The sequence below is a fragment of the Thalassophryne amazonica genome, chromosome 4 (genome assembly GCF_902500255.1).
Source record: "Thalassophryne amazonica chromosome 4, fThaAma1.1, whole genome shotgun sequence".
NCBI lineage: Eukaryota > Metazoa > Chordata > Actinopteri > Batrachoidiformes > Batrachoididae > Thalassophryne > Thalassophryne amazonica.
The window spans coordinates 70,133,697-70,157,158 of NC_047106.1; the positions used below are offsets into that span (position 1 = coordinate 70,133,697).

The following is a 23,462-nucleotide window of genomic DNA, read 5'->3' on the forward strand; positions in this document are numbered from 1 at the left end:
CGCTTACATGTAGAAAGTTCTCTGGATTCTCTGAATCTTCTGATTATATTGTGGACTGAAGATGATAGAATCCCTAAATTCCTTGCAATTGAACATTGAGAAACATTGTTCTTAAACTGTTGGACTATTTTTTCACCCAATTGTTCACAAAGTGGTGATCCTCACCCTATCTTTGCTTGTGAATGGCTGAGCTTTTTGGGGATGCTCCTTTTATACCCAATCATGACACTCACCTGTTTCCAATTAGGTGTTCTCTGAGCATTCATCAACTTTCCCAGTCTTTTGTTGCCCCGTCCCAACTTTTTTGAAACGTGTTGCAGGCATCCATTTAAAAATGAGCAAATATTTGCACAAAAACAAAAAAGTCTATCAGCATGAACATTAAATATCTTGTCTTTGTGGTGTATTCAATTGAATATAGGTTGAAGAGGATTTGCAAATCATTGTATTCTGTTTCCATTTACATTTTACACAACGTCCCAACTTCATTGGAATTGGGGTTATACATACGTAAGTATTCATATGAAGCTCAAAATTGAGCTCAGGTGTATCCTGTTTCCAGTGATCACCCTTGAAATTTTTCTACAGCTTAATTGTAGTCCACCTGGAGTAATTTCAGTTGATTGGACATGATTTGGAAAGACACACACCTGTTTACATATAAAGTCCCACAGTTGACCGTGCATGTCAGAGCACAAACTAAGCATGAAGTCAAAGCAATTGTCTGCAGACCTCTGAGACAGGACTGTCTCGAGGCACAAATCTGGGGAAGGGTACAGAAACATTTCTACTGCTTTGACGGCCCCAGTAAGCACAGTGGCCTCCATCATCCATAAATGGAAGAAGTTCAGATCCAGCAGGGCTCTTCCTAGAACTGGCCGCTCATCTAAACTGAGCAATCAGGGAGAAGGCCCTTAGTCAGGAAGGTGACCAAGAACCCGATGGTCACTCTGTCAGAGCTCCAGCATTCTTCTGTGGTGACAGAAGACCTTCCAGAAGAACAACCATCTGTGCAGGAATCCACTAATCAGGCCTGTATGGTAGACTGGCCAGGCAGAAATCACTCCTGAGTAAATGGCACAAGACAGCCCGCCTGGAGTTTGCCCTGAAGGACTCTCAGACAAAGACTGAACTCTTTGGCATGAATGCCAAGCATCATGTTTGGAGGAAACCAGGCACCATCCCTACAGTGAAGCATGGTGGTGGCAGAATCATGCTGTGGGGATGTTTTTCAGCAGCAGGAAATGGGAGACTAGTCGGAATTGAGGGAAAGATAAATGCAGCAATGTACAGAGACATCCTGGATGAAAACCTGCTCCAGAGCGCTCTTACCTCAGACTGGAGTGAAGGTTCATTTTTCAGCAGGACAATGACCCTAAGCACACAGCCAAGATATCAAAGGAGTGGCTTCAGGACAACTTGTGAATGTCCTTGAGTGGCCCAGCCAGAGCCCAGACCTGAATCTGATTAAACATCTTTGAAGATATCTGAAAATGTCTGTGCACCAACACTCTCCATCCAACCTGATGGAGCTTGAGAGGTGCTTCAAAGAGGAATGGGCAAAACTGCCCAAAGATAGGTGCGCCAAGCTTGTGGTATCATATTCAAGAAGACTTGAGGCTGTAATTGCTGCCAAAGGTGCATCAACCAGTGATGAAAGCTTTCTGAAAAGTCTGGGAAATATGGATTTTTACTTAGGTAGAGAGCATTTCCGGGTTATTTTTAATAGCCTACGTCAAAATCCATTAATGTTCCATGCCCAAACAGCTGGTGGCGGCAATGTACTGTGTTGGCTTGCAAACTGCTAATAAACTTGAAGGAAGAAGAAGAAGAGTTATTTTTGTTTTTCTAGTGCGCATCAGATTTACTTTGTGCTCTGTATTTGTTTGGAAATGCCTCTGATGAGACGCCACAGTAGATATTAAGTCTCACATTTTCACATCCTGGTCCGAGACTGAAGGATAATGTTACATGATGCCGCTCAGCCACACAGCAGGGAATGAGAGAGACTGTTACAGATTTTACCATGAATTCCATATCGTGTTGAAATGACTAAGCAAATGGATGAAATGTTGTTCTGTTGCAGGGAAATGATTTAAAGTTTATCATTAATAAATTCAAATGGGGCTGGTGCAAATAAGACAACCAAAATGCTGCCCTTTAATAATTTGTATCGAAACAGTAACACTCCCGGTAAATCTCTGATTTTATTATGTCATGTTTTTAATGGAATTCATTGTCAGTTGACATTATTCAAGTTATTTCACCCAAATCACACCCTGTCTTTTGGATGTACAGTGAGGCAAATAAATATTTGATCCACTGTCGATTTTGCATGTTTTCCCATCTACAAAGAATGGAAAGGTCTGTAATTTTTATTGTAAGTACACTTCAACTGTGATCTAAAAAAAAAAAATCTAAAAAAAAAAAAAACAGAAAATCACATTGTATGATTTTTAAATTATTAATTTGCATTTTATTGCATGAAATAACCAGCAAGAATTCTGGCTCTCACAGACCAGTTAGTTTTCCTTGCACAAGGCTGGGGTGGACGACAGGACAACAGGCAAGCAGCTTGGTGAGAAGACAGTTATTACAAAATGGAAGAAACACAAGATAGCTGCAAATCTTTCTGTCTGGGGCTCCATGCAAGATCTCACCTCGTGAGGTAAGTACGAATCTGAGAAAGCACAGAACTACACAGGAGGACCTGGTCAATGAACTGAACAGAGCTGGGACCACACTTGCAAAGATTACATTAGTAACACACGACACCGTCATGGTTTAAAATCCTGCAGGGCAGCAAGGTCCCCCTGCTCAAGCCAGCACATGTCCAGGCCTGTTTGAAGTTTGCCAGTGACCATCTGGATGATCCAGAGGAGGCATGAGAGAAGGTCATGTGGTCAGATGAGACAAAAATAGAGCTTTTTGGTGTCAAGTCCACTCCCCGTGTTTGCAGGATGAGAAGAACCCCAAGAACACTGTCCCAACAGTGAAACATGGGGGTGGAAACATCATACTCAGGCGGTGCTCTTCTGCAAAGGGGACAGGACGACTGTACCGTATTGAAGGGAGGATGGATGGGGTCATGTATTGCGAGATTTTGGCAAACAACCTCCTTCCCTCAGTAAGAGCACTGAAGATGGGTCATGGCTGGGTCTTCCAGCATGACAATGACCCCCAAACACACAGCCAGGGCAACTAAGGAGTTTTAGCAACTAACTGTTTTCCGGATTTTTTTTTTTAGATTATGTCTCTCACAGTGGACATGCACCTAAGATGAAAATTTCAGACCCCTCTATGGTTTCTAAGTGGGAGAACTTGCAAAATCGCAGGGTGTTCAAATACTTATTTTACGTATATATATATATATATATATATATATATATATATATATATATATATATATATATATATATATATATACGAGGGCTGTCAATAAAGTAACGGTCCTTTTTATTTTTTTCAAAAACTATATGGATTTCATTCATATGTTTTTACATCAGACATGCTTGAACCCTCGTGCGCATGCGTGAGTTTTTCCACGCCTGTCGGTGACGTCATTCGCCTGTGAGCACTCCTTGTGGGAGGAGTCGTCCAGCCCCTCGTCGGAATTCCTTTGTCTGAGAAGTTGCTGAGAGACTGGCGCTTTGTTTGATCAAAATTTTTTCTAAACCTGTGAGACACATCGAAGTGGACACGGTTCGAAAAATTAAGCTGGTTTTCAGTGAAAATTTTAACGGCTGATGAGAGATTTTGAGGTGATTCTGTCGCTTTAAGGACTTCCCACGGTGCGAGACGCAGCCGCCGCGACGCTCCGCCACAGGAAAAACACCTCTGTTGAAAGCCTTAAGGACAAGTTGGAACATGTCCTGCCTGTTAAACAATTTCTCATATACTCACTCCACTGAAAGCCATCAAAAGCCGCCTGGATTTTACAAATGGTTATCAACACGGAGGTGTTTTTCCTGTGCCGCCGCACCGCGTCGGGACGCAGCCGTACGCAGACGTGCGGATCCGTCCGCACGTCTTTCATTAAAAAAATCTCCTTTAACAGTGGAATATCCGGATAAAATGCTGAAACCGACTTCTTCTGAAACTTCTCTGTTCTCTCACGACGTCCTGGATCAATAGAGCCTGAAATGTGGAGGTTTTCAGCTTGAACAGGCTGACGACGGCGGCTGAGAGCGCTGAGCGACGTCTCGCACCGTGGGAAGTCCTTAAAGCGACAGAATCACCTCAAAATCTCTCATCAGCCGTTAAAATTTTCACTGAAAACCAGCTTAATTTTTCGAACCGTGTCCACTTCGATGTGTCTCACAGGTTTAGAAAACATTTTGATCAAACAACGCGCCAGTCTCTCAGCAACTTCTCAGACAAAGGAATTCCGACGAGGGGCTGGACGACTCCTCCCACAAGAAGTGCTCACAGGCGAATGACGTCACCGACAGGCGTGGAAAAACTCACGCATGCGCACGAGGGTTCAAGCATGTCTGACGTAAAAACATATGAATGAAATCCATATAGTTTTTGATATATATATATATATATATATACATATATATATATATATATATACACACACACACACACACACACACACACATACATACATACATACATTCATACATAGATATGAGTGTGTGCTAGAGAATGGCACATGGTTCACTCCTGCACCTCCCAACAAGATCAACAAATCATGTTTGTGTGTACGACGGAGTGTGGCAAAAAAAATCTTGAGGAAGATAGAGAGCATGACTGGGTGAGGAGAAGGGAGAAAGAGGGAAGAAAGAAAAGGTGAGAATAAAGTGGGAGGGTGATGATGATGATGACGATGATGAGCCTGCAGTCCCTTCTTTACTCTAACAAAAGTCTTGCACCTTTCTCCGTCCTCTTTTTCTCTCATGAGCTCTAATCTGCCCTCTCCTCCTCTAAAATTCCTCACGCCTTCTTTCCTCTCGAGTTCATTTCTAACACTGTGCCCTCCTTTCAAGGTTGGCTTGACTTTGGGTGTGTTGAATTTATAGCCTCGTCTCAGCCTGCCGCTCAGTGCCCTCGCTGTCAATCTCGCTAAAAAATGGACACGCTGGTACATCTCTGGCATGATAAATTCCTGCTGACCAGTGATCCAGTAAACCAAACACCTACAGTGGCCCGTTTGAAGACATTCTCAACATTCCCAGCAACTGAGGTGGGGGCTGGTTAAGACTGTGTTTCTATTAGCAGGCAAACTGTTTAATTAGTCTCTATAAGCACTCACAAGAACCCCAGAGACAGGAGTGAGCAGAATGCTCGAGTGCCGCCAAGCTTTCATCACTTAAATCACTAAATGCATAGTTGGGAAACAATATGAAAGCACTGAAATATAGAAATAGAGATGATTTTTATGAGTGATGTCCTATGTATGACATGGACAAATCTGCATTAAGTACATAAAACAAAAAGCAGCATTTTCCACACAGCAGGAAATTGGCCAGGGTGCTGTGCCAAGCAGGTTATACAATGAGATGATAAGAAAGGATAGCCCAGTATTAAAGGGTAGTGGAAAAAGAGCAATGGAAAAGATAGAAGACACCCAGTAATCTCCACGAATGACTGGGCCTGACTTTTTGCTCTCAAATGTGAGCGCATCACAGAGCAGCAGCACCTCTGATATCATCCATGTGCCATTTTTACCCGAGGCCAAAATATGGCCAGCAAAGGCTGCAAATACTTTCAGTATGTACATGTGATTTCCTACTTTTTTATTTTTAATACATTTGCAAAAAAAAAAAAAAAAGTCATTATGGGGTGTTTTGAGTAGAATTTTGAGAGGAAAAGATGAATTTCATCAATTTTGGAATAAGGCTGTAACATAATATATGAGAAAACGCAGTTTTGTACAACCCTGGCAAAAATTATTGAATCACCGGCATCGGAGGATGTTCATTCTGTTGTTTAATTTTGTAGAAAAAAAGCAGATCACAGACATGACACAAAACTAAAGTCATTTCAATTGGCAACTTTCTGGCTTTAAGAAACACTATAAGAAATCAAGAAGAAAAATTGTGGCAGTCAGTAACGGTTACTTTTTTAGACCAAGCAGAGGGAAAAAAATATGGACTCACTCAATTCTGAGGAATAAATTATGAAATCACCCTGTAAATTTTCATCCCCAAAACTAACACCTGCATCAAATCAGATTTGCTCGTTAGTCTGCATCTAAAAAGGAGTGATCACACCTTGGAGAGCTGTTGCACCAAGTGGACTGACATGAATCATGGCTCCAACACGAGAGATGTCAATTGAAACAAAGGAGACGAATATCAAACTCTTAAAAGAGGGTAAATCATCATACAATGTTGCAAAAGATGTTGGTTGTTCACAGTCAGCTGTGTCTAAACTCTGGACCAAATACAAACAACATGGGAAGGTTGTTAAAGGCAAACATACTGGTAGACCAAGGAAGACATCAAAGCGTCAAGACAGAAAACTTAAAGCAATATGTCTGAAAAATCAAAAATGCAGAACAAAACAAATGAGGAACGAATGGGAGGAAACTGGAGTCAACGTCTGTGACCGAACTGTAAGAAACCGCCTAAAGGAAATGGGATTTACATACAGAAAAGCTAAATGAAAGCCATCATTAACACCTAAACAGAAAAAAACAAGGTTACAATGGGCTAAGGAAAAGCAATTGTGGACTGTGGATGACTGGATGAAAGTCATATTCAGTGATGAATCTCGAATCTGCATTGGGCAAGGTGATGATGCTGGAACTTTTGTTTGGTGCCGTTCCAATGAGATTTATAAAGATGACTGCCTGAAGAGAACATGTAAATTTCCACAGTCATTGATGATATGGGGCTGCATGTCAGGTAAAGGCACTGGGGAGATGGCTGTCATTATATCATCAATAAATGCACAAGTTTACGTTGATATTTTGGACACTTTTCTTATCCCATCAATTGAAAGGATGTTTGGGGATGATGAAATAATTTTTCAAGATGATAATGCATCTTGCCATAGAGCAAAAACTGTGAAAACATTCCTTGCAAAAAGACACATAGGGTCAATGTCATGGCCTGCAAATAGTCCAGATCTTAATCCAATTGAAAATCTTTGGTGGAAGTTGAAGAAAATGGTCCATGACAAGGCTCCAACCTGCAAAGCTGATCTGGCAACAGCAATCAGAGAAAGTTGGAGCCAGATTGATGAAGAGTACTGTTTGTCACTCATTAAGTCCATGCCTCAGAGACTGCAAGCTGTTATAAAAGCCAGAGGTGGTGCAACAAAATACTAGTGATGTGTTGGGGCGTTCTTTTGTTTTTCATGATTCCATAATTTTTTCCTCAGAATTGAGTGAGTCCATATTTTCTTCCCTCTGCTTGGTCTAAAAAAGTAACCGTTACTGACTGCCACAATTTTTTTTCCTGATTTCTTATAGTGTTTCTTAAAGCCAGAAAGTTGCCATTTGATTTGTCTGTGATCTGCTTTATTTCTACAAAATTAAACAACTGAATGAACATCCTCCGAGGCCGGTGATTCCATCATTTTTGCCAGGGGTTGTATAAAGTACTGGAAAATCACACTTAAGTAAAAGTACAGATACCCACTAAAAAAATGATTTTGGTAGAAGTTCAAGTAACCGACTGAAATGCTACTCAAGTAAAAGTCTTAATGTACTAGTATTTATTGTACTTAAGTATAACAAGTAATGTACAACTAAATGTACTCAAGTATTGAAAGTAAAAGTACAAGTAAATGTTAATAATCTAAACGGACTGATTCTTATATATATATATATATAAAAGTTTATCTAGGCTTGTAAATGACTGGTATTAGTCAAAATACTGAAAATTGTGCACATCACACAAAAACACTTCAGAAACAAGGTTTCAAAACCTAAATGAGAGTAGGCTACTCGTTCACAGGAAACAGTTATTTATTTCTATATGTATTTATTTATTTTCTTTGTTACATGGTTTTATCTTTTCTGTTGTGTTTTGTTTCATTAGGTTCTTTTTGTCTCTTTCGCTAAAATTGTATTGTAACATTATTAGTCTATTATTATTGACTATTATTGTCTATTATGTAGACTGTTATTGTTGTTGCTATAATATATGAATAAAAATAAATTTAAAAAATTACAATTTGACTCTTTTACGACAACGAATGCAGAGCCATTAATTATACAGAAAGCAACACAAACGTGCTGATACGAACAGCTTAATGCTAACTTAACATTGAAAACACCATAGATATGCTAATGCGTTAGCATCGGTTCCGTTTTTAAGTTATAAAATACATCGATCAACTGTTTCAGAAGACCATAACAGGTCGGTTTTGTTATGTGTCGGACGCAGCTCGGAGAACCGACCAGCGTTTGAAGGACCCAGTATGAAATAAGCAGAGCACGGTACAAAGGCTAACTGAATTTAATACATAACAGTGATACAAAAAACAACAAAAGAAAGTGCGGTCTGACGTGGTGCGCTCCCAGCAGCGCTAACGGTCCGGAGCCAGAAGCTGTTCGGACCCAAGGACCCCGCAGACACCCCCCAGGTGGCCGCAACAAACCGAGTCTGTGAAAGAAGGAACCATTATGTGAGTCCACACTCTACACACAGAGAGAACACTTAAAGGTGTACAAACAGCAAACACTTCCTGGCTTGATTACTAATCAGCTTCCCAACCTGCAGGCATGGAACATCCAGTTCACAAAACTCCACTGCAGTGGAAGCCGATACATGACTAACATACAGCTCAATATAATAAAGGTGTGAGGGACACCACATTTACTGACTGTATAAATGTTAGTCACAAAATCTAACGTACCTCAGGAAGTGTGCTGACGAGCGTGAGACCTCACCCCCTCCTCTTTCACAGACCGTGCATCAAACCCTGGACGTTCTCTGCATCCACTGATGATGAGATGGCTCCCGAGACGACGATCTCACCCGTCTGGTCACAAGGTCGAGTCTCTGGCAAATACACACTGTATACTCCAGTCTTAAATGCCACCATGTTCCAATCCATATAGATGCACCACAGCTGTGAGTCCTGACGAGCCGCAGGTGATCAGGGTGAGGTCCTGATAACCTCAGCAACACAGCCACTCAGTCCCAAATGCAAGCCACCTGGAAGGAAAACCAAAAGACAGAAACAAAAAGGCAGCCAGGCCCCCCCAGCCATACAACAGTACCCCACCCTCACGGGAAGCCTCCCGGCGACCACACAAACCTGGCCCAGGAGAAACACCCCCCTCCAGGGACCATGGCTGGAAACTGCACCTGCATTCGTCTTCCAACAGAATGGTTGATGTCCTCTCCTCTGGCTGCATCCTTGCCTTTGTTTCAGTCAGTCACTTAGCACAGGTGTGGCCAGGAGTTCTTAAACCTGTGCGGTCAGCCTTTATCCAACCATGTGCGGTCATTAGTCATAAAACAAAAAAGACAAACACAAACAACCAAACCACCCCCCCTCCCCAGGGGACCGTCCCATCAAACCCCGGGAAGAGGAGAAAAGAAAAACCCCAAACTTAAGCTTACAAATAAAAGCGCTAAAACACCCCCCCCCCCCCCCAAACGACATGTAGGGACCAACACCCCCCAGAGGACTTCCCGCCAGCTCCAGGAGTAATAACCACAGCCGAGGTCCCTCTGGGATCCAACGTCACCCACGGGGACTCCCAGCGCCTCCCAGAGGACCACTCGTCAACCCCAGGAGACGCCTCCCCTCACGACCAACGGACCCAGCCCCGGCCGTCTATGGCTAGATGGACCCACGGCCCTTTCCCCCCCAGAGGACACCACAGTCAAACCCTGAGGGCGGAAACTGGGGGGAAAACACCCCCCCCCCCCCAGGTGCAGAGGTTACCTGGGAAACGCCCAGCATAACCACACTGCACCACTCCAGCAACGCCGACACTACGGCTCACACGGCTGGAGCCAGAGGAGAAGAGAGGGAACAAAAAGAAATACCCCAAACCCCCCCCTCCCCTCCCGGGTGCAGAGGTTACCTGGGAAACGCCCAGCACAACCTAACTGCACCACTCCAGCAACGCCGACACTACGGCTCACACGGCTGGAGTCAGAGGAGAAGAGAGGGCATAACAAAAAACAAAACAAAAAAAAGAAAGAAAAAACAACAACCCAAATACCCCCCCATGACCCCCCAGGGGACCGTCCCATCAAACCCTGGGAGGTGAAACTGAAAAAAACAAAAAGAAAGACTAACAGACTGACATAAGGTTGCTCGGGTCCTTTTTTTTTTTTTTTTTTTTTTTTTTTTGGCAGAACTGCAGGGTCACAACCCCAGACACTAAATAGTGAAAAACAAAAAATAAAATCCCACACAAAAACCAACTCAAAAAACACCCACACAAAATGAACTAACACTAAACAAATAAGTGATTTATACCGTCAAGCTCCAACAAATGGAACACACCTGTTCCAACTTAAGAGCTTGACGGTAATGTGACTCAGTCACCAAAAGAGGGAGCCAAAGTGCTAAAAATGAAAAACCCCCTTTGGTGACAAAAAACAAACGAGCTGCATCTCCGTGCGCAGCTGTGTGCAACACACAACCAAAATGTGCTCAACTAAATAACGCCGGAGCTGATACAACAGACGCAGTAGTTATCTATATCCGGGGAAACGGGGCTACAACTGTAACACAGGAAGCTCAGCGACCCGTGCCACAGAGCTCCGCCGTGCGCGTGCACCCATTACAGACACACTCTTGCAGCTCCCGTTTAAACCTCTTATCCGGTCGGAGCGTGACGCGAAGCCGTCGCCAGTCACACTCCACCACGACCCACGGATAAGGCACAAACACAGGAACACGGCTGCAAGAGAGCACAAATCAGTATTCAGTAATGGGTCTCAAACACGCACCATCTGGGCGGAGAGCACCCGCAACTGATCCGGATAACTACTGAACGTCTGCTGCCGCCTTCCCGGCGCGTTACCGTCTCTGCTACCGCTGGGTCCGTGATGTTTGGCCAGAGACTACTGTTATGTGTCGGACGCAGCTCGGAGAACCGACCAGCGTTTGAAGGACCCAGTATGAAATAAGCAGAGCATGGTACAAAGGCTAACTGAATTTAATACATAACAGTGATACAAAAAACAACAAAAGAAAGTGCGGTCTGGCGTGGTGCGCTCCCAGCAGCGCTAACAGTCCGGAGCCAGAAGCTGTTCGGACCCAAGGACCCCGCCGACACCCCCCAGGTGGCCTCAACAAACCGAGTCTGTGAAAGAAGGAACCATTATGTGAGTCCACACTCTACACACAGAGAGAACACTTAAAGGTGTACAAACAGCAAACACTTCCTGGCTTGATTACTAATCAGCTTCCCAACCTGCAGGCATGGAACATCCAGTTCACAAAACTCCACTGCAGTGGAAGCCGATACATGACTAACATACAGCTCAATATAATAAAGGTGTGAGGGACACCACATTTACTGACTGTATAAATGTTAGTCACAAAATCTAACGTACCTCAGGAAGTGTGCTGACGAGTGTGAGACCTCACCCCCTCCTCGTTCACAGACCGTGCATCAAACCCTGGACGTTCTCTGCATCCACTGATGATGAGATGGCTCCCGAGACGACGATCTCACCCGTCTGGTCACAAGGTCGAGTCTCTGGCAAATACACACTGTATACTCCAGTCTTAAATGCCACCATGTTCCAATCCATATAGATGCACCACAGCTGTGAGTCCTGACGAGCCGCAGGTGATCAGGGTGAGGTCCTGATAACCTCAGCAACACAGCCACTCAGTCCCAAATGCAAGCCACCTGGAAGGAAAACCAAAAGACAGAAACAAAAAGGCAGCCAGGCCCCCCCAGCCATACAACAGGTTTAACATAAAATTATTAAATATTACTCACAGACATATGCTCTTCGGGGTTTTAGTGGGGAAAAATTAGGATAAAGCGAAATAAAGCAATCACTCCACGAATTGTAGATCAAAGCACTGCTTCGACCTGCGAATCACTGCTTCGATTGGTTCAAGGTTCAAAGCCAAGCAGCCCTGCAGAAAAGTTGATTACAGACCCGCTGCAGGTCTGTAATCAATGTAGAGAAATGATAATTTTCCTGACAAACACCCCCCAAGTGCGCAACTGCAAAAAAGCCTACTGGACATGCCTCATGACAAATCGGCCTGCATACATGTCAACCCCTTTGAGGGTCCACCTGTATAACCAAGTGAGAAAATCCATAAAATCAGCACAAAATCCTTTTAACCTCCAAATCACACCAAAATCAGTTTTATTGCATTACACACAACCGCATAGCTGTATTACGTAACTGGGTTTTTGTCCACATATTATGAGTTGCCACAATGACATTAAAGTCAGGATCATTAGTATTTCCTCCACAGTTGAATTTCAAACAATAGAGATCTAGTATTCATGTGTCAAGCTGAACTTTATAGAACTGAATGTGTCAAATTTAGTTATTTTTTACAGAAACAAGAACTGTGTGTCACTAGTGGAAATAAAATCATGAAAAATAAAACATACCTCAGAATTTCATCAAGTGTACTGAAAAATCGCCTCACCAGTGCCTATGTTGCAGACGGGCATGCCAATGATCCTTGACTTCACCCAGTGTGTTTATTAGGGATGGGTAAGATTTTATCGATACCATTATCGATTCCACTTATCGAGCCGATTCCTTATTGATACCACTTGTGAATTTTTGTGTACTAAAAGTAGGCTTTACAGCTTTTGTAATTCAGCAGGTCAAACAACTTTTTCTTATCGTGCACCCGCTCTGTGGAATGGTCTTCCTGCGACAGTGTGGCAGTTGGAGTCTGTGGACATTTTTAAGTCAAGCCTTAAAGCCTATTTTTATTCTCTTTCTTATTAATAGTTTTTTTATTTTTTATCTGTTTTATTCTTTTACTTCTGTTTTTAGTTATGTATTTTAATTTTTATTTATTTATTTAAATTTTTTATGTTGAACTGTTCTATGTGAGGTGCCTTGAGATGGCTTTTGTTGTGATTTGGCGCTTTTTAAGCCGATTAAATTGAAATTGAATTGAACAACATTTTATTGAGTCTTAAAGTAAATAAATATGAAATTGGTCACTGGATCCTTAAACTTTGGACATAATAAACTCTACATGGTGGATCCTTGATCTCTATAACAAAATCTGTAGTTTTTGTCAAAAGCATTTCCTTTCAGACATTTTGGCATGAATGTCTTTCCATATATCTGAGCTGAGCTCTTACAGCTGGCTGTGCTGTATGTCAGCATCAGTTTAATTCATAAAGAACACAGGACGTCTCATTTTGGGAAGAAAAAAAACGTTGTAGTCGATTGTAGTTTATTTTCTGTATTACAGTGTTTGGAGAGGTGTCATTTTATTTAAAGCGGCAATTTTGTGTTAACGGAACGGAGGACGATTCTCGTTTCTTGACTACAACATGACAAGAGTCCCAGTTAGTGACTTTAATCCACACAAAAGCGACTCACGATATTTTAATGGCTTTGAGAGGAGTTAAGAAGCGGACTTACCGCTTCTGAAGAGTAGCGAATCAAAGAACCACGAGCCAGTGGTTCGAAGCATTGCTTCAATGGTTCACTCATCAAAGTGGAGTCGCGCTGCAGATGATTACAGAGCCGCTGCAGACCAAACCCTGAATATCCGTAAGACTTTATTTGTACGTCCGTATGACTCTGAAACTCGGAAAATCCGTATAGGTTGACATGTATGGGCCTGACTTCATTGCAGTCACTACTAATCGTCTCTGGGTGAAAACACGACTTTTTTCGTGTGTGTGTGTGTGTGTGTGTTTGTTTGTTTGTTTTTGTTTTTTTTTAACGAGTAACGACAGGGCGAATGGAAAATGTATTGGAGTAGAAGTATGCAATTAAGGTCGGAAATGTAGTGACGTAAAAGTGAAAGTAAGCTGAATTTAAAAAACTCAAGTAAAGTACAAAGTCTCCCAAAACGTACTTAAGTACAGTAGTGAAGTATTTTTACTTCGTTACTATACAACACTGAGAAAACGTGAAGCACTGTGAATACTTACCAGATGCACTTTAAATAGTAACATTTCATACACCAAAAATATTTTGGTATGAAAGATTACACCTTTAAACCTAAATGTAATGGAAAATGTAAACTAAAAACATGCAGCCTTTCACCGCCCCCCCACCGCCCTGTAATTAATGCTGAATGTGGAAAGACTGATTCCTTAATTTGAACATATATTAATTTACAAATAATAATAAAAAATAATCTGCAAGAGCTGTAAGTTTGCTACAGTGGCTGTACAGTGCATCACAAATAAAATAATAAACACACAAAAATAGCTAGCTGAGCGGACAGTCAGCGAAGGCAGAAACCTCTTTTTGTGCTTTGTGTTGTTTGTGTTGTGTTTTATTGTAGCTATTTGCAGCTCGTCTGTGTCTTTTGTATGTCGTGTAAATTTACACCAGACTTTATATGAAATTGTTGTATCAGCTGGAATTTTTATTTATTTTTTTTGTGTTGTTTGTATTTGCAATCATTGTTTCATTTTGCAAGACATTTTTTTTTTAAAGTAGTTACATGTTTTCAACAGATGCAGTGTTTTTTATGTTTGTGTTTTCTGTATTTGCTAGTGTTACCTTCATTTTGGAAGCGTTGCAGCCTCTCCCAGCCAAAAAAAAAAAAAAAAAAAAAAAATGAAGCCACAGAATTTGTGCACTAATTGCACAACATACAAGTGCATAAACCTTGAAGACTGTGAGGTTTGAATGACAGCATCTCGTCTGCAGCCTTTTCATTGAAGGGCTCAACAACCAAGGCCTCATTATTATGTTCACTCTGATTAGAAATGATGAGAGACAGAACCTACAGAAAGCAAATTGAGGAACGCACACAAAACACACCATCCTGGCACAATTCTTTTTCAAAGCTTGGTCATTTGACACACACAAACACACAGCAGTATTTGGAAGAAGAAAAAAGAAAAGACATACAAAACAACAATGCACACACATTTAAAAAACATCCACCATCTAAATTCCAGCCAGTAACACAATAGGATACAGCTCCGTCCCCTCCCTCCCTCTTTTATTCTAAATGCCTTTCATCTCTCTATTAGCTCTGTCGGTTGTTTATCAAAAGCGCGGAGGAGCCGAGCGGAGCCAGGCGTTTGAAAGCTCGGGCAGCGAGATCCATTGTAAAATTCATGACGGGTTAATGGTATGTTAGTGGCAACATTAGGACCCAGTGAGCTTACATGGTGCTCATTCACATTGAAAACAGCCTGCTTCAAATGACTACTAAGCAGTCCTCATTCTGAGAGGTAATTCATATTGTAATTAACTTTTCAATCATAGCTGATTAATTAAGACAGGCCCCAGTCTGTAATTATGCATCTATTTTTGACCGTGATGTGAATTGTTGGATATTCAGAGATTTCAGCTGCCTCGATTTGAACTGGTACGTGCAAGTTCAAGATCTCGCTTTAAGAATTACTAAATATGTTGAGAGTGAAGACGAGACACATCAGTGTGTCTGATCTGTGGACTTTCTTATTTTTTGGGGGGGTTCCAGTAAGAGAAATATCTTCAGGATTGACTGTTCTTCCTCCCGTTGTGAAGCACAATGGAAGAATAGGGAAGCTCACTTAACGTTACTCCTCCCAACAACAGCAAAAACCCCAGATATTAATAATTCAGTACAGCTGTGGGATAGCTTTATTTTGTGTCCACTGAGACCAAGTTTTCTTTCATGAAAAATTGAAAGAATAAAGAAAGAAGGAGAGAAAAGAGGGCTGGAGAAGGAGCAGGTAAACTGGGCTGGGTCAAACTGCACCTAGGTGCCATCGTCGCGCCCTGTTGGTATCCTCGCCATGTAGCCACCGTGCAAGCGCACGCGTGCTTCGAAGTGTAAACATACCCTCTCCATAACAGCATGAGGTGAATCCACTCACACATCACAATCTTCCATCAAATATTTATCACGGAGCAGCAGTGATTTTGACCGTGTGCTCATGCTTTTGACAGCACTCGACTGCCGCAATGCTTATTGGAGTAAACACGGACAATCCAATATCATTGGTCTTTTCAATGCTTGCAAAAGAAGTCAAAAGAACAGACAATATAATCCATCAAAGCTTCCCTGCATATTCTACAGGCTGTCAGGCTGGCTGGAAAAAAATATGGGAAGGCATCACTGTTCTGAATGTAACTAGATCTGTGATCGAGCTCACAAAATAATACCACCCATTCTGCCATAGTAATTCCTTGCATGTATTATATATCAGTGGTAGTAAATCATTTGTGACAAAATACCAAACTGGTCAATCAGCATATATTGTAATTGACAAATGCAACATGATACGATATAGGATTTTGTTTTTGTTTTTATTTAACATTTATTTAACCAGGTTAGTCCCATTGAGATCAAGACCTCTTACAAGGGAGATGTAGACAATTTTTAAGTTTCCAATTCACCAAACCTGCATGTCTTTAAATGTGGGAGGAAACTGATGCATTCGGAGGAAACCTACGCAAACATGGGGAGAACATGCAAACTCCACACAGAAAGGCCACAGGTGGGAATTAATCCCATGACCTTCTTGCCATGAGGCAACAGTGCTAACCACTAAGCCACCGCACTGTCAGGATAGGATATACTGTATTAAAAGTCCAATTATCTCCCTTTGAAAATGTTGGACCAGAATTATTTTCCTCCATGCATTTTTCAGATGGTGGGCTACCACTGTGTGAAGCTTCCATTAATTCCATGAAGTAGTTTAGGAGGAGTTGGTCTTAAAATATCAGTATCATACAGTATAATGCATTAATTTAACACCAAATTTTAATTATCTCATATTGAACATGTCCAACAGGAATTATTTTCTTTCATGTGGTGTGCTACCCCTGTGTGAAGATTAACCGAAATCCACCAAACGGTTTAGGAGGTGTTGCACATTTACAGTGTCAATACCATGTGGTGCATTAATTAAACACAAAAGTGTAGTTAATTCCCCTTGAAGATATTGGATGGGAATTACTTTTTCTTTATGCACATATTCACATGGTGTGCTACCATTGTGAGATGTTTCACTGAAATTGACCAAAAGGATTAGGAGGAGTTGCAGTTATGAGGTTCATCGATCAGATGGAGGGGCTGGGTGATTCCAACACCTCTCTGTGCATAATAACGCTTGGTTCAGAAATAAATGCTGTTAAAGTAGAAAATTCATATGAACCAACAAAATATTCTTTACAGACTTTGCTTTTAATGAAGATGTAACAATGATGCGGTGGAGTAGCATCTTCCCCTCGGCCACAGTTGAGATAAACATCATGCATCAATTCATTTACAGTACATGGTGTAATCCTATCAGCATGCTGCATGTTCGCCTGCTGTCTGTGATATTAGGCAGCATCTACCTGCAGCTAGCGGTAAGTAACTCAAGCAACCTCGAGTAAATAAGTCCCTGGCATGGATCAGAAGACACATCTTCATGCTTGAGCAGATGCATTTGAAACGCCACCAAAAGCGCCGTCCCAGATTCTGCCCTCAGTCAAATGACATCAAGTGCTCACTTACAGTTCCCTGAACGGCCCGGTATGAAGCTAAATCAGCCAGCGGGCAGTGCACGAAGCAATCAAAAGATAAGCATTGCATTTAGCTGAAGTAAAAATCCAAGCTGGTGTGTGTTCTGGTGTCTGGCATTATCACGCTGTGCTACTGGATTCGAACGAGGAGGGTATAAGTAGGTCAATGATGCTATGTTGACTGTTCCACTTTACCCCTTGCTGGACTCAAAATAGAGTAGGCTGAGGTGGAGTGTGCAGGAAAGAAGAGTGATCCAGTGTGACAGTTATCATCATCCTGTGATTGGTGAAAGTGTGGCTGTGCTGCGCCGCAAAGCCGCAGTTGTGGCAGACAGTAAGCAGGTAAGAATTGTCCAAAGAGCACAGAGAATGACGGAGCAGCATCAGTTTCTTCTCTTTAATAAGCAAAACTCAAAATGTGTATGTGTTAATAGTGTCCCTCTGTACTGGAGTACCAACCCCGTGTACAGTATAAACTGTAAATGTTACTTGTCTTACCTGAGCTCAGCGAGACGGTGTCTTTTTCCCATGATACAACAGTGACATAGGCCTCAACAGAAGTAGGGATAATGCACTTGAAGACGGCTACACTGCCTCTCATAGCCTTCTGGTCAGCCACTCTGACCGTGTAGGGTTCCCGTGAAACTAAAAGACAAAATCAGAAACCAGTAAAGACGTGGCAGCTCTCATTCATAGGCGACTGCTGGGATGGAATCTTGCCATTTATAGCACCTTTAAGGCTGCAATCCTTATTTTTGGCTGAGTAGTTCTGATGGAAACAGAGTCCAGCTCAGACAATGTGTTCAGGTCAGGTTTGGGAGCGTGACATGTGGCTGCATCCACCACACCATGGAACCACCCTGGGACCTGGGTCGCAACAACCCAATGTAACAACAGCTCCATCCCCAGCTCTCAAAAGTAACATCTGTCTGCCGCAGCCAGGTGAGACATACAACACCTTGGACTTTTCCTCAACACTGAAGCACCTGCATATTGGACCATGAACAGCAAAGCATGCCACATGGCCAAAAGGTGATAACTGATGTTCCCTTAACATGCCAGGGATGTGACTCTCCCTATGTAATCACTGAGACAAAGTCATTCCAGTGGTTCCCATGGATCCACCAGTACCACTAGTACCAGAAGCATCTCATTGCTTCCTTAGGTCCCTGGTTAGTGTCCATGTCTCACAATCATATCATAAGACAGGAAGCACCAGGACCCTGAAGTATCAGCATTGTCAAACATCCCTGTCACGGGCGTCTCTAGATGTCAAAGGCAGACACCCAGAGACATGAATGTCGCTGTTGAGACAAGTGAACATCTCTGCAAGTTTGACACTAAAGGACATTTTTTTTTAATTATGAAACTTTAAAACAATGGTGAAACTGAGACAATATAGTAACTTCTATCTTGCAGTGGTAAGATTTTTGAAAACATAATTTCTCTCATAATTGTCAAATATGACAAGAACACTCACAAGCTAGATTGTAAACATGTGAACACGACTACTCTGGATGAAAGAAACTGAAGTTGTGCTTAAGTTAAAACTTAGCTATTTTTATTGTACTACATTTTGGCTAAGGTTGCCTTCTTATAACTAACTGATGAAATTTAGCCTTTTAAGCAAATTTCAGAGATTTTGCTATTCAAACAAATACAGATACAAAGATGCCAATGAAAACCTGAAAATTACGAATTAACTATGTTCCTGCCACAAGGATCATCTCCTCGCTGCATTTCATAAACATTTGAACCTCTATTGCCCTGGTTCCCAAACTAAAGCAAAAATGTGGGAAAACCTATCATGTTAATTTAAAAAGCACTGGAATTAAATTGCTTTATTTTGGGGGTTGTTAAGTATGTATGCGTGCACATGCTCAGCCTGTCTTAGCTGTAACCAGGGGAGGCTCCATGGTTGGGAAGCACTGCTCTACTGGATGACAGAGGTAATGAATTTATTTGGAACGACAATAACTGATTCCTGTTTTTACTCAACATGTACAGTAGCCAGACCTGAAGTAAATTAGTGATCGTGTCAGAAGTGTAGAATTCTAGCTCAGTGATGTGAAAAGCAATGGAGTCAAACTGTCTTTATTGCATCCGGTGTGACTGCAGTAGTTCCACTACAAAACGGTTGATAACTAGATTACAACCCCAATTCCAATGAAGTTGGAACGTTGTGTGAAATGTAAAATAAAAACAGAAATCAATGATTTGAAAATCCTCTTCAACCTATATTCAATTGAATACACCACAAATACAAGACATTTAACGTTCAAACTGATAAACTATATTGTTTTTGTGCAAATATTTGCTCATTTTGAAATGGATGCCTGCAACACGTATCACTGTGTTACATCACCTTTCCTTCTAACAACACTCAATAAGCATTTGGGAACTGAGGACACTAATTGTGAGTGTCATGATTGGGTATAAAAGGAGCATCCCCAAAAGTCTCAGCCGTTCACAAGCAAAGACTGGGTGAGGATCACCACTTTGTGAACAACTATGTGAAAAAATAGTCCAACAGTTTAAGAACAATGTTTCTCAACGTTCAATTGCAAGGAATTTAGGGATGGCATCATCTACAGTCCATAATATAATCAGTAAGAGGCAAGGCTGAAAACCAACATTGAATGCCTGTGACCTTCGATCCCTCAGGCAGCACTGCATTAAAAACCGACATCATTGTGTAAAGGATCTTACCGCGTGGGCTCAGGAACACTTCAGAAAACCATTGTCAGTTAACACAGTTGGTCGCTACATTTACAAGTGCAAGCTAAAACTCTACCATGCAAAGTGAATGCCAAGCCACATTCTGCACGTGTTACAACAGCATAGCTTCGTAGTAAAAGAGTGCGGGTACTAGACTGGCCTGCCTGCAGTAGAGACCTGCCACCCATTGAAAATGTGTGGCGCATTATGAAGCGCAAAATCCGACAACGGAGACCCCGGACTGTTGAACAACTGAAGTCGTACATCAAGCAAGAATGGGAAAGAATTCCACCTACAAAGCTTCAACAATTAGTGTCCTCAGTTCCCAAATGCTTATTGCGTGTTGTTAGAAGGAAAGGTGATGTAACACAGTGGTAAACATACCACTATCCCAGCTTTTTTGAAACATGTTGCAGGCATCCATTTCAAAATGAGCAAATATTTGCACAAAAACAATAAAGTTTATCAGTTTGAACATTAAATATCTTGTCTTTGTGGTGTATTCAATTGAATATAGGTTGAAGAGGATTTGCAAATCATTGTATTCTGTTTTTATTTACATTTTACACCAAGTCCCAACTTCATTGGAATTGGGGTTGTACACTGTGGTTCCATGGATGCCAAATGGAATTAGAACAGTTTTGGTGGGAACATAGTAATCTATAAAAACCTCAACCCTACTGAAGAAAACTGAAGTCTTGTGGGGCACAGGCACCCCAGCCATACAGGTAAACGGTCCACCTCTGGATAGTAACCACCTATCTGCTACAGCCATCTGACATGTCGGCGTTCCCTTGGCCTTCTCCATCTGCTGGGGTCCTCAACACTGAGGCACCTATGTGGTGGATCACATCCAGAGAATTGAACCACATGGCCAAAATGTCGTAGCTGGCGCTCCTTCACAATGAAAATGACACTCCTCATCTTAGTCTCCCTAAGTAATCATTCGTTCCAGCAGTATTCAAGGTCAAAGACATCCAGCTGTTGCCTCAGGTCACTGGTTGGTATCCATGTCTTGCAGCCATACAGTAAATCGGGAAACAACAGAACCCCCCAAAAAACTTCAATCTCCTGCAAGATATTGGCATTACCAAACACTTCTGTCCAGCGACCGCAGATCAGCAGCTGGTGACAGGGCAGTATATTTCAGGATAATTCCGATATACAACTTAAAAGTAGATATGAAATTAGGTTTTTCATATTTTAATGGATGCAGCCTCTGTCCCTCCTTTTTTTGTACTCTAATACTATGAACACCACTATGATTTTTCATCCTGTTTTTCTTCATCTGTGGACTCACCGGCTTTGATGTGGACATCCTGACTCCTGATCTTCCCAGAAGGGTTCTCGGCTGTGCAGTAGTATGTATTATCATGGATCAGCTTGCTGAAGCTGGATGGCAGGAAGTTGAAGATCTGGAGGGTTCCATTGGGGTGGACATGACGAATGCCGGGGACATCGTAGATCTCCTCGCCAGTAGCCAGATACCACCGCAGAGAGGCAGGCGGGACTCCTGTGGCAGGACAGGGCACCGAGGTCCCTGTGGTGCTGGCAAACACTACCTCTTGCAGAGATGCATTGACAAAGTATAAGCTGGAATGTAGGTCCTCAGTGAAAACTGCAAGATAGAAAAAAGGTGCGTCAGCAGCTAAGAAATGCGACAAAAGTTGTTGTCAATGTGCAAATATACATTTTCAGGTAAATTTAAAATGGCTATTACATACATGTTGTTAATTCTTGGATACAATGCACAACATAGATTCAGTAACTGAAATTGATGTTTAAAAATCATCATCACTGTCACAACCATAAATATTTGGACAGTGACTCTTTTTTTTTAATTCTTGGATACAATGCACAACATAGATTCAGCAACTGAAATTGATGTTTAAAAATCATCATCACTGTCACAACCATAAATATTTGGACAGTGACTCTTTTTTTTTTTTTTTTTGCTTGTTTTTGCTTTTTTGTTTGTTTTGTAATTTTGCCTCTATATACCAACATAATGGAGGTGAAATGAAATAATCAAGATGTGCTTTTTGAGTAGACTCCCAGTTTTAATTTAAGGATATTCAAAATATTGCATTTGCCATTTAGACATTTTTAGACACCGTCCCTCCATTTTCAGAGGCAATACGTAATAAGACATTAAGTACAAGGATTATTGTTACAGTAATTCATCACTTTTACAGCCATTGAATATGTCTTGGACTTTGTTTACATCTCATTAACAAATACAATTAGACACCGTCCCTCCATTTTCAGAGGCAATACGTAATAAGACATTAAGTACAAGGATTATTGTTACAGTAACTTTTACAGCCATTGAATATGTCTTGGACTTTGTTTACATCTCATTAACAAATACAAAGAGTAGTGGTGCTGTATGGTAAATCTGCCTCGAGTAGGCAGTTCTAAAAATCTGAGTGGCTGTGCAAGACAGAGGCTAGTGAGGAAAGCCACCAACTCTGAAGGAATTATAGGCTTCTGTGGCTGTGAATGGAGAAACTGGAAACAATGCAACGTTTTCCTGTTGCATCACCCATTATAGCATAGAGGTGGAGTGGAGCAAAGAATGGTTTTAACACAAAAAACCTGATCAAATCTAGGCTTGAGTGACCTATGCGCCTTCTGACAAACTATCCCTGAAATTTCACATCTTTTTTGAGAAAATCTCTGTTCCGCTCCACCATGAACTCCTATTATGCGACAAACATTTCACAATCCAGCTGCTCTCCTTTTGGAGCCTCTGCTCTCCTTCATGCTCTCTCAGTGTTGGACTGTTGTCCTCCCATTTCTAAATTTCACCAGGTTCTGCTTCCTGTACTGAGTTGTTTTACATGAAAGTTGTCCTTTTATGTCATGTTAATTTAAAGCAAATGGAATGATGAAAACATAAAAGCATCTTGCATTATGTGAGTGGCAAGAAGTTGCTTAAAACGGTTTTACATAGGAAACTATGCTATGCTGTAGGGCCAGATCACTTACAGAATGTGAAACACTGAAGCTCACAAATGCTTATTTAGGGTCTGGTCCTTCTCTACCCCTGAAGTTCATCCTCGGGCGCTGGACTGAGGCTGCTCACTGCTCCTAGTGGTTAGATTGTGTCTAATATAGTACATATATATATATATATATATATATATATATATATATATATATATATATATATATATA

The 23,462-nt window shown here is 41.6% G+C and overlaps 1 protein-coding gene across 1 annotated transcript in view; it reads right to left on the minus strand.

The window, feature by feature from the left end:
* The window catches only part of dscamb (Down syndrome cell adhesion molecule b), a 498,706-nt gene that overhangs the window by 410,479 nt on the left and 64,765 nt on the right, over positions 1-23,462 (minus strand). The window contains 2 exon segments of the mRNA XM_034168081.1: positions 18,063-18,209; positions 21,583-21,900. Of these exon segments, the coding sequence (XP_034023972.1) occupies positions 18,063-18,209; positions 21,583-21,900 (465 nt within the window).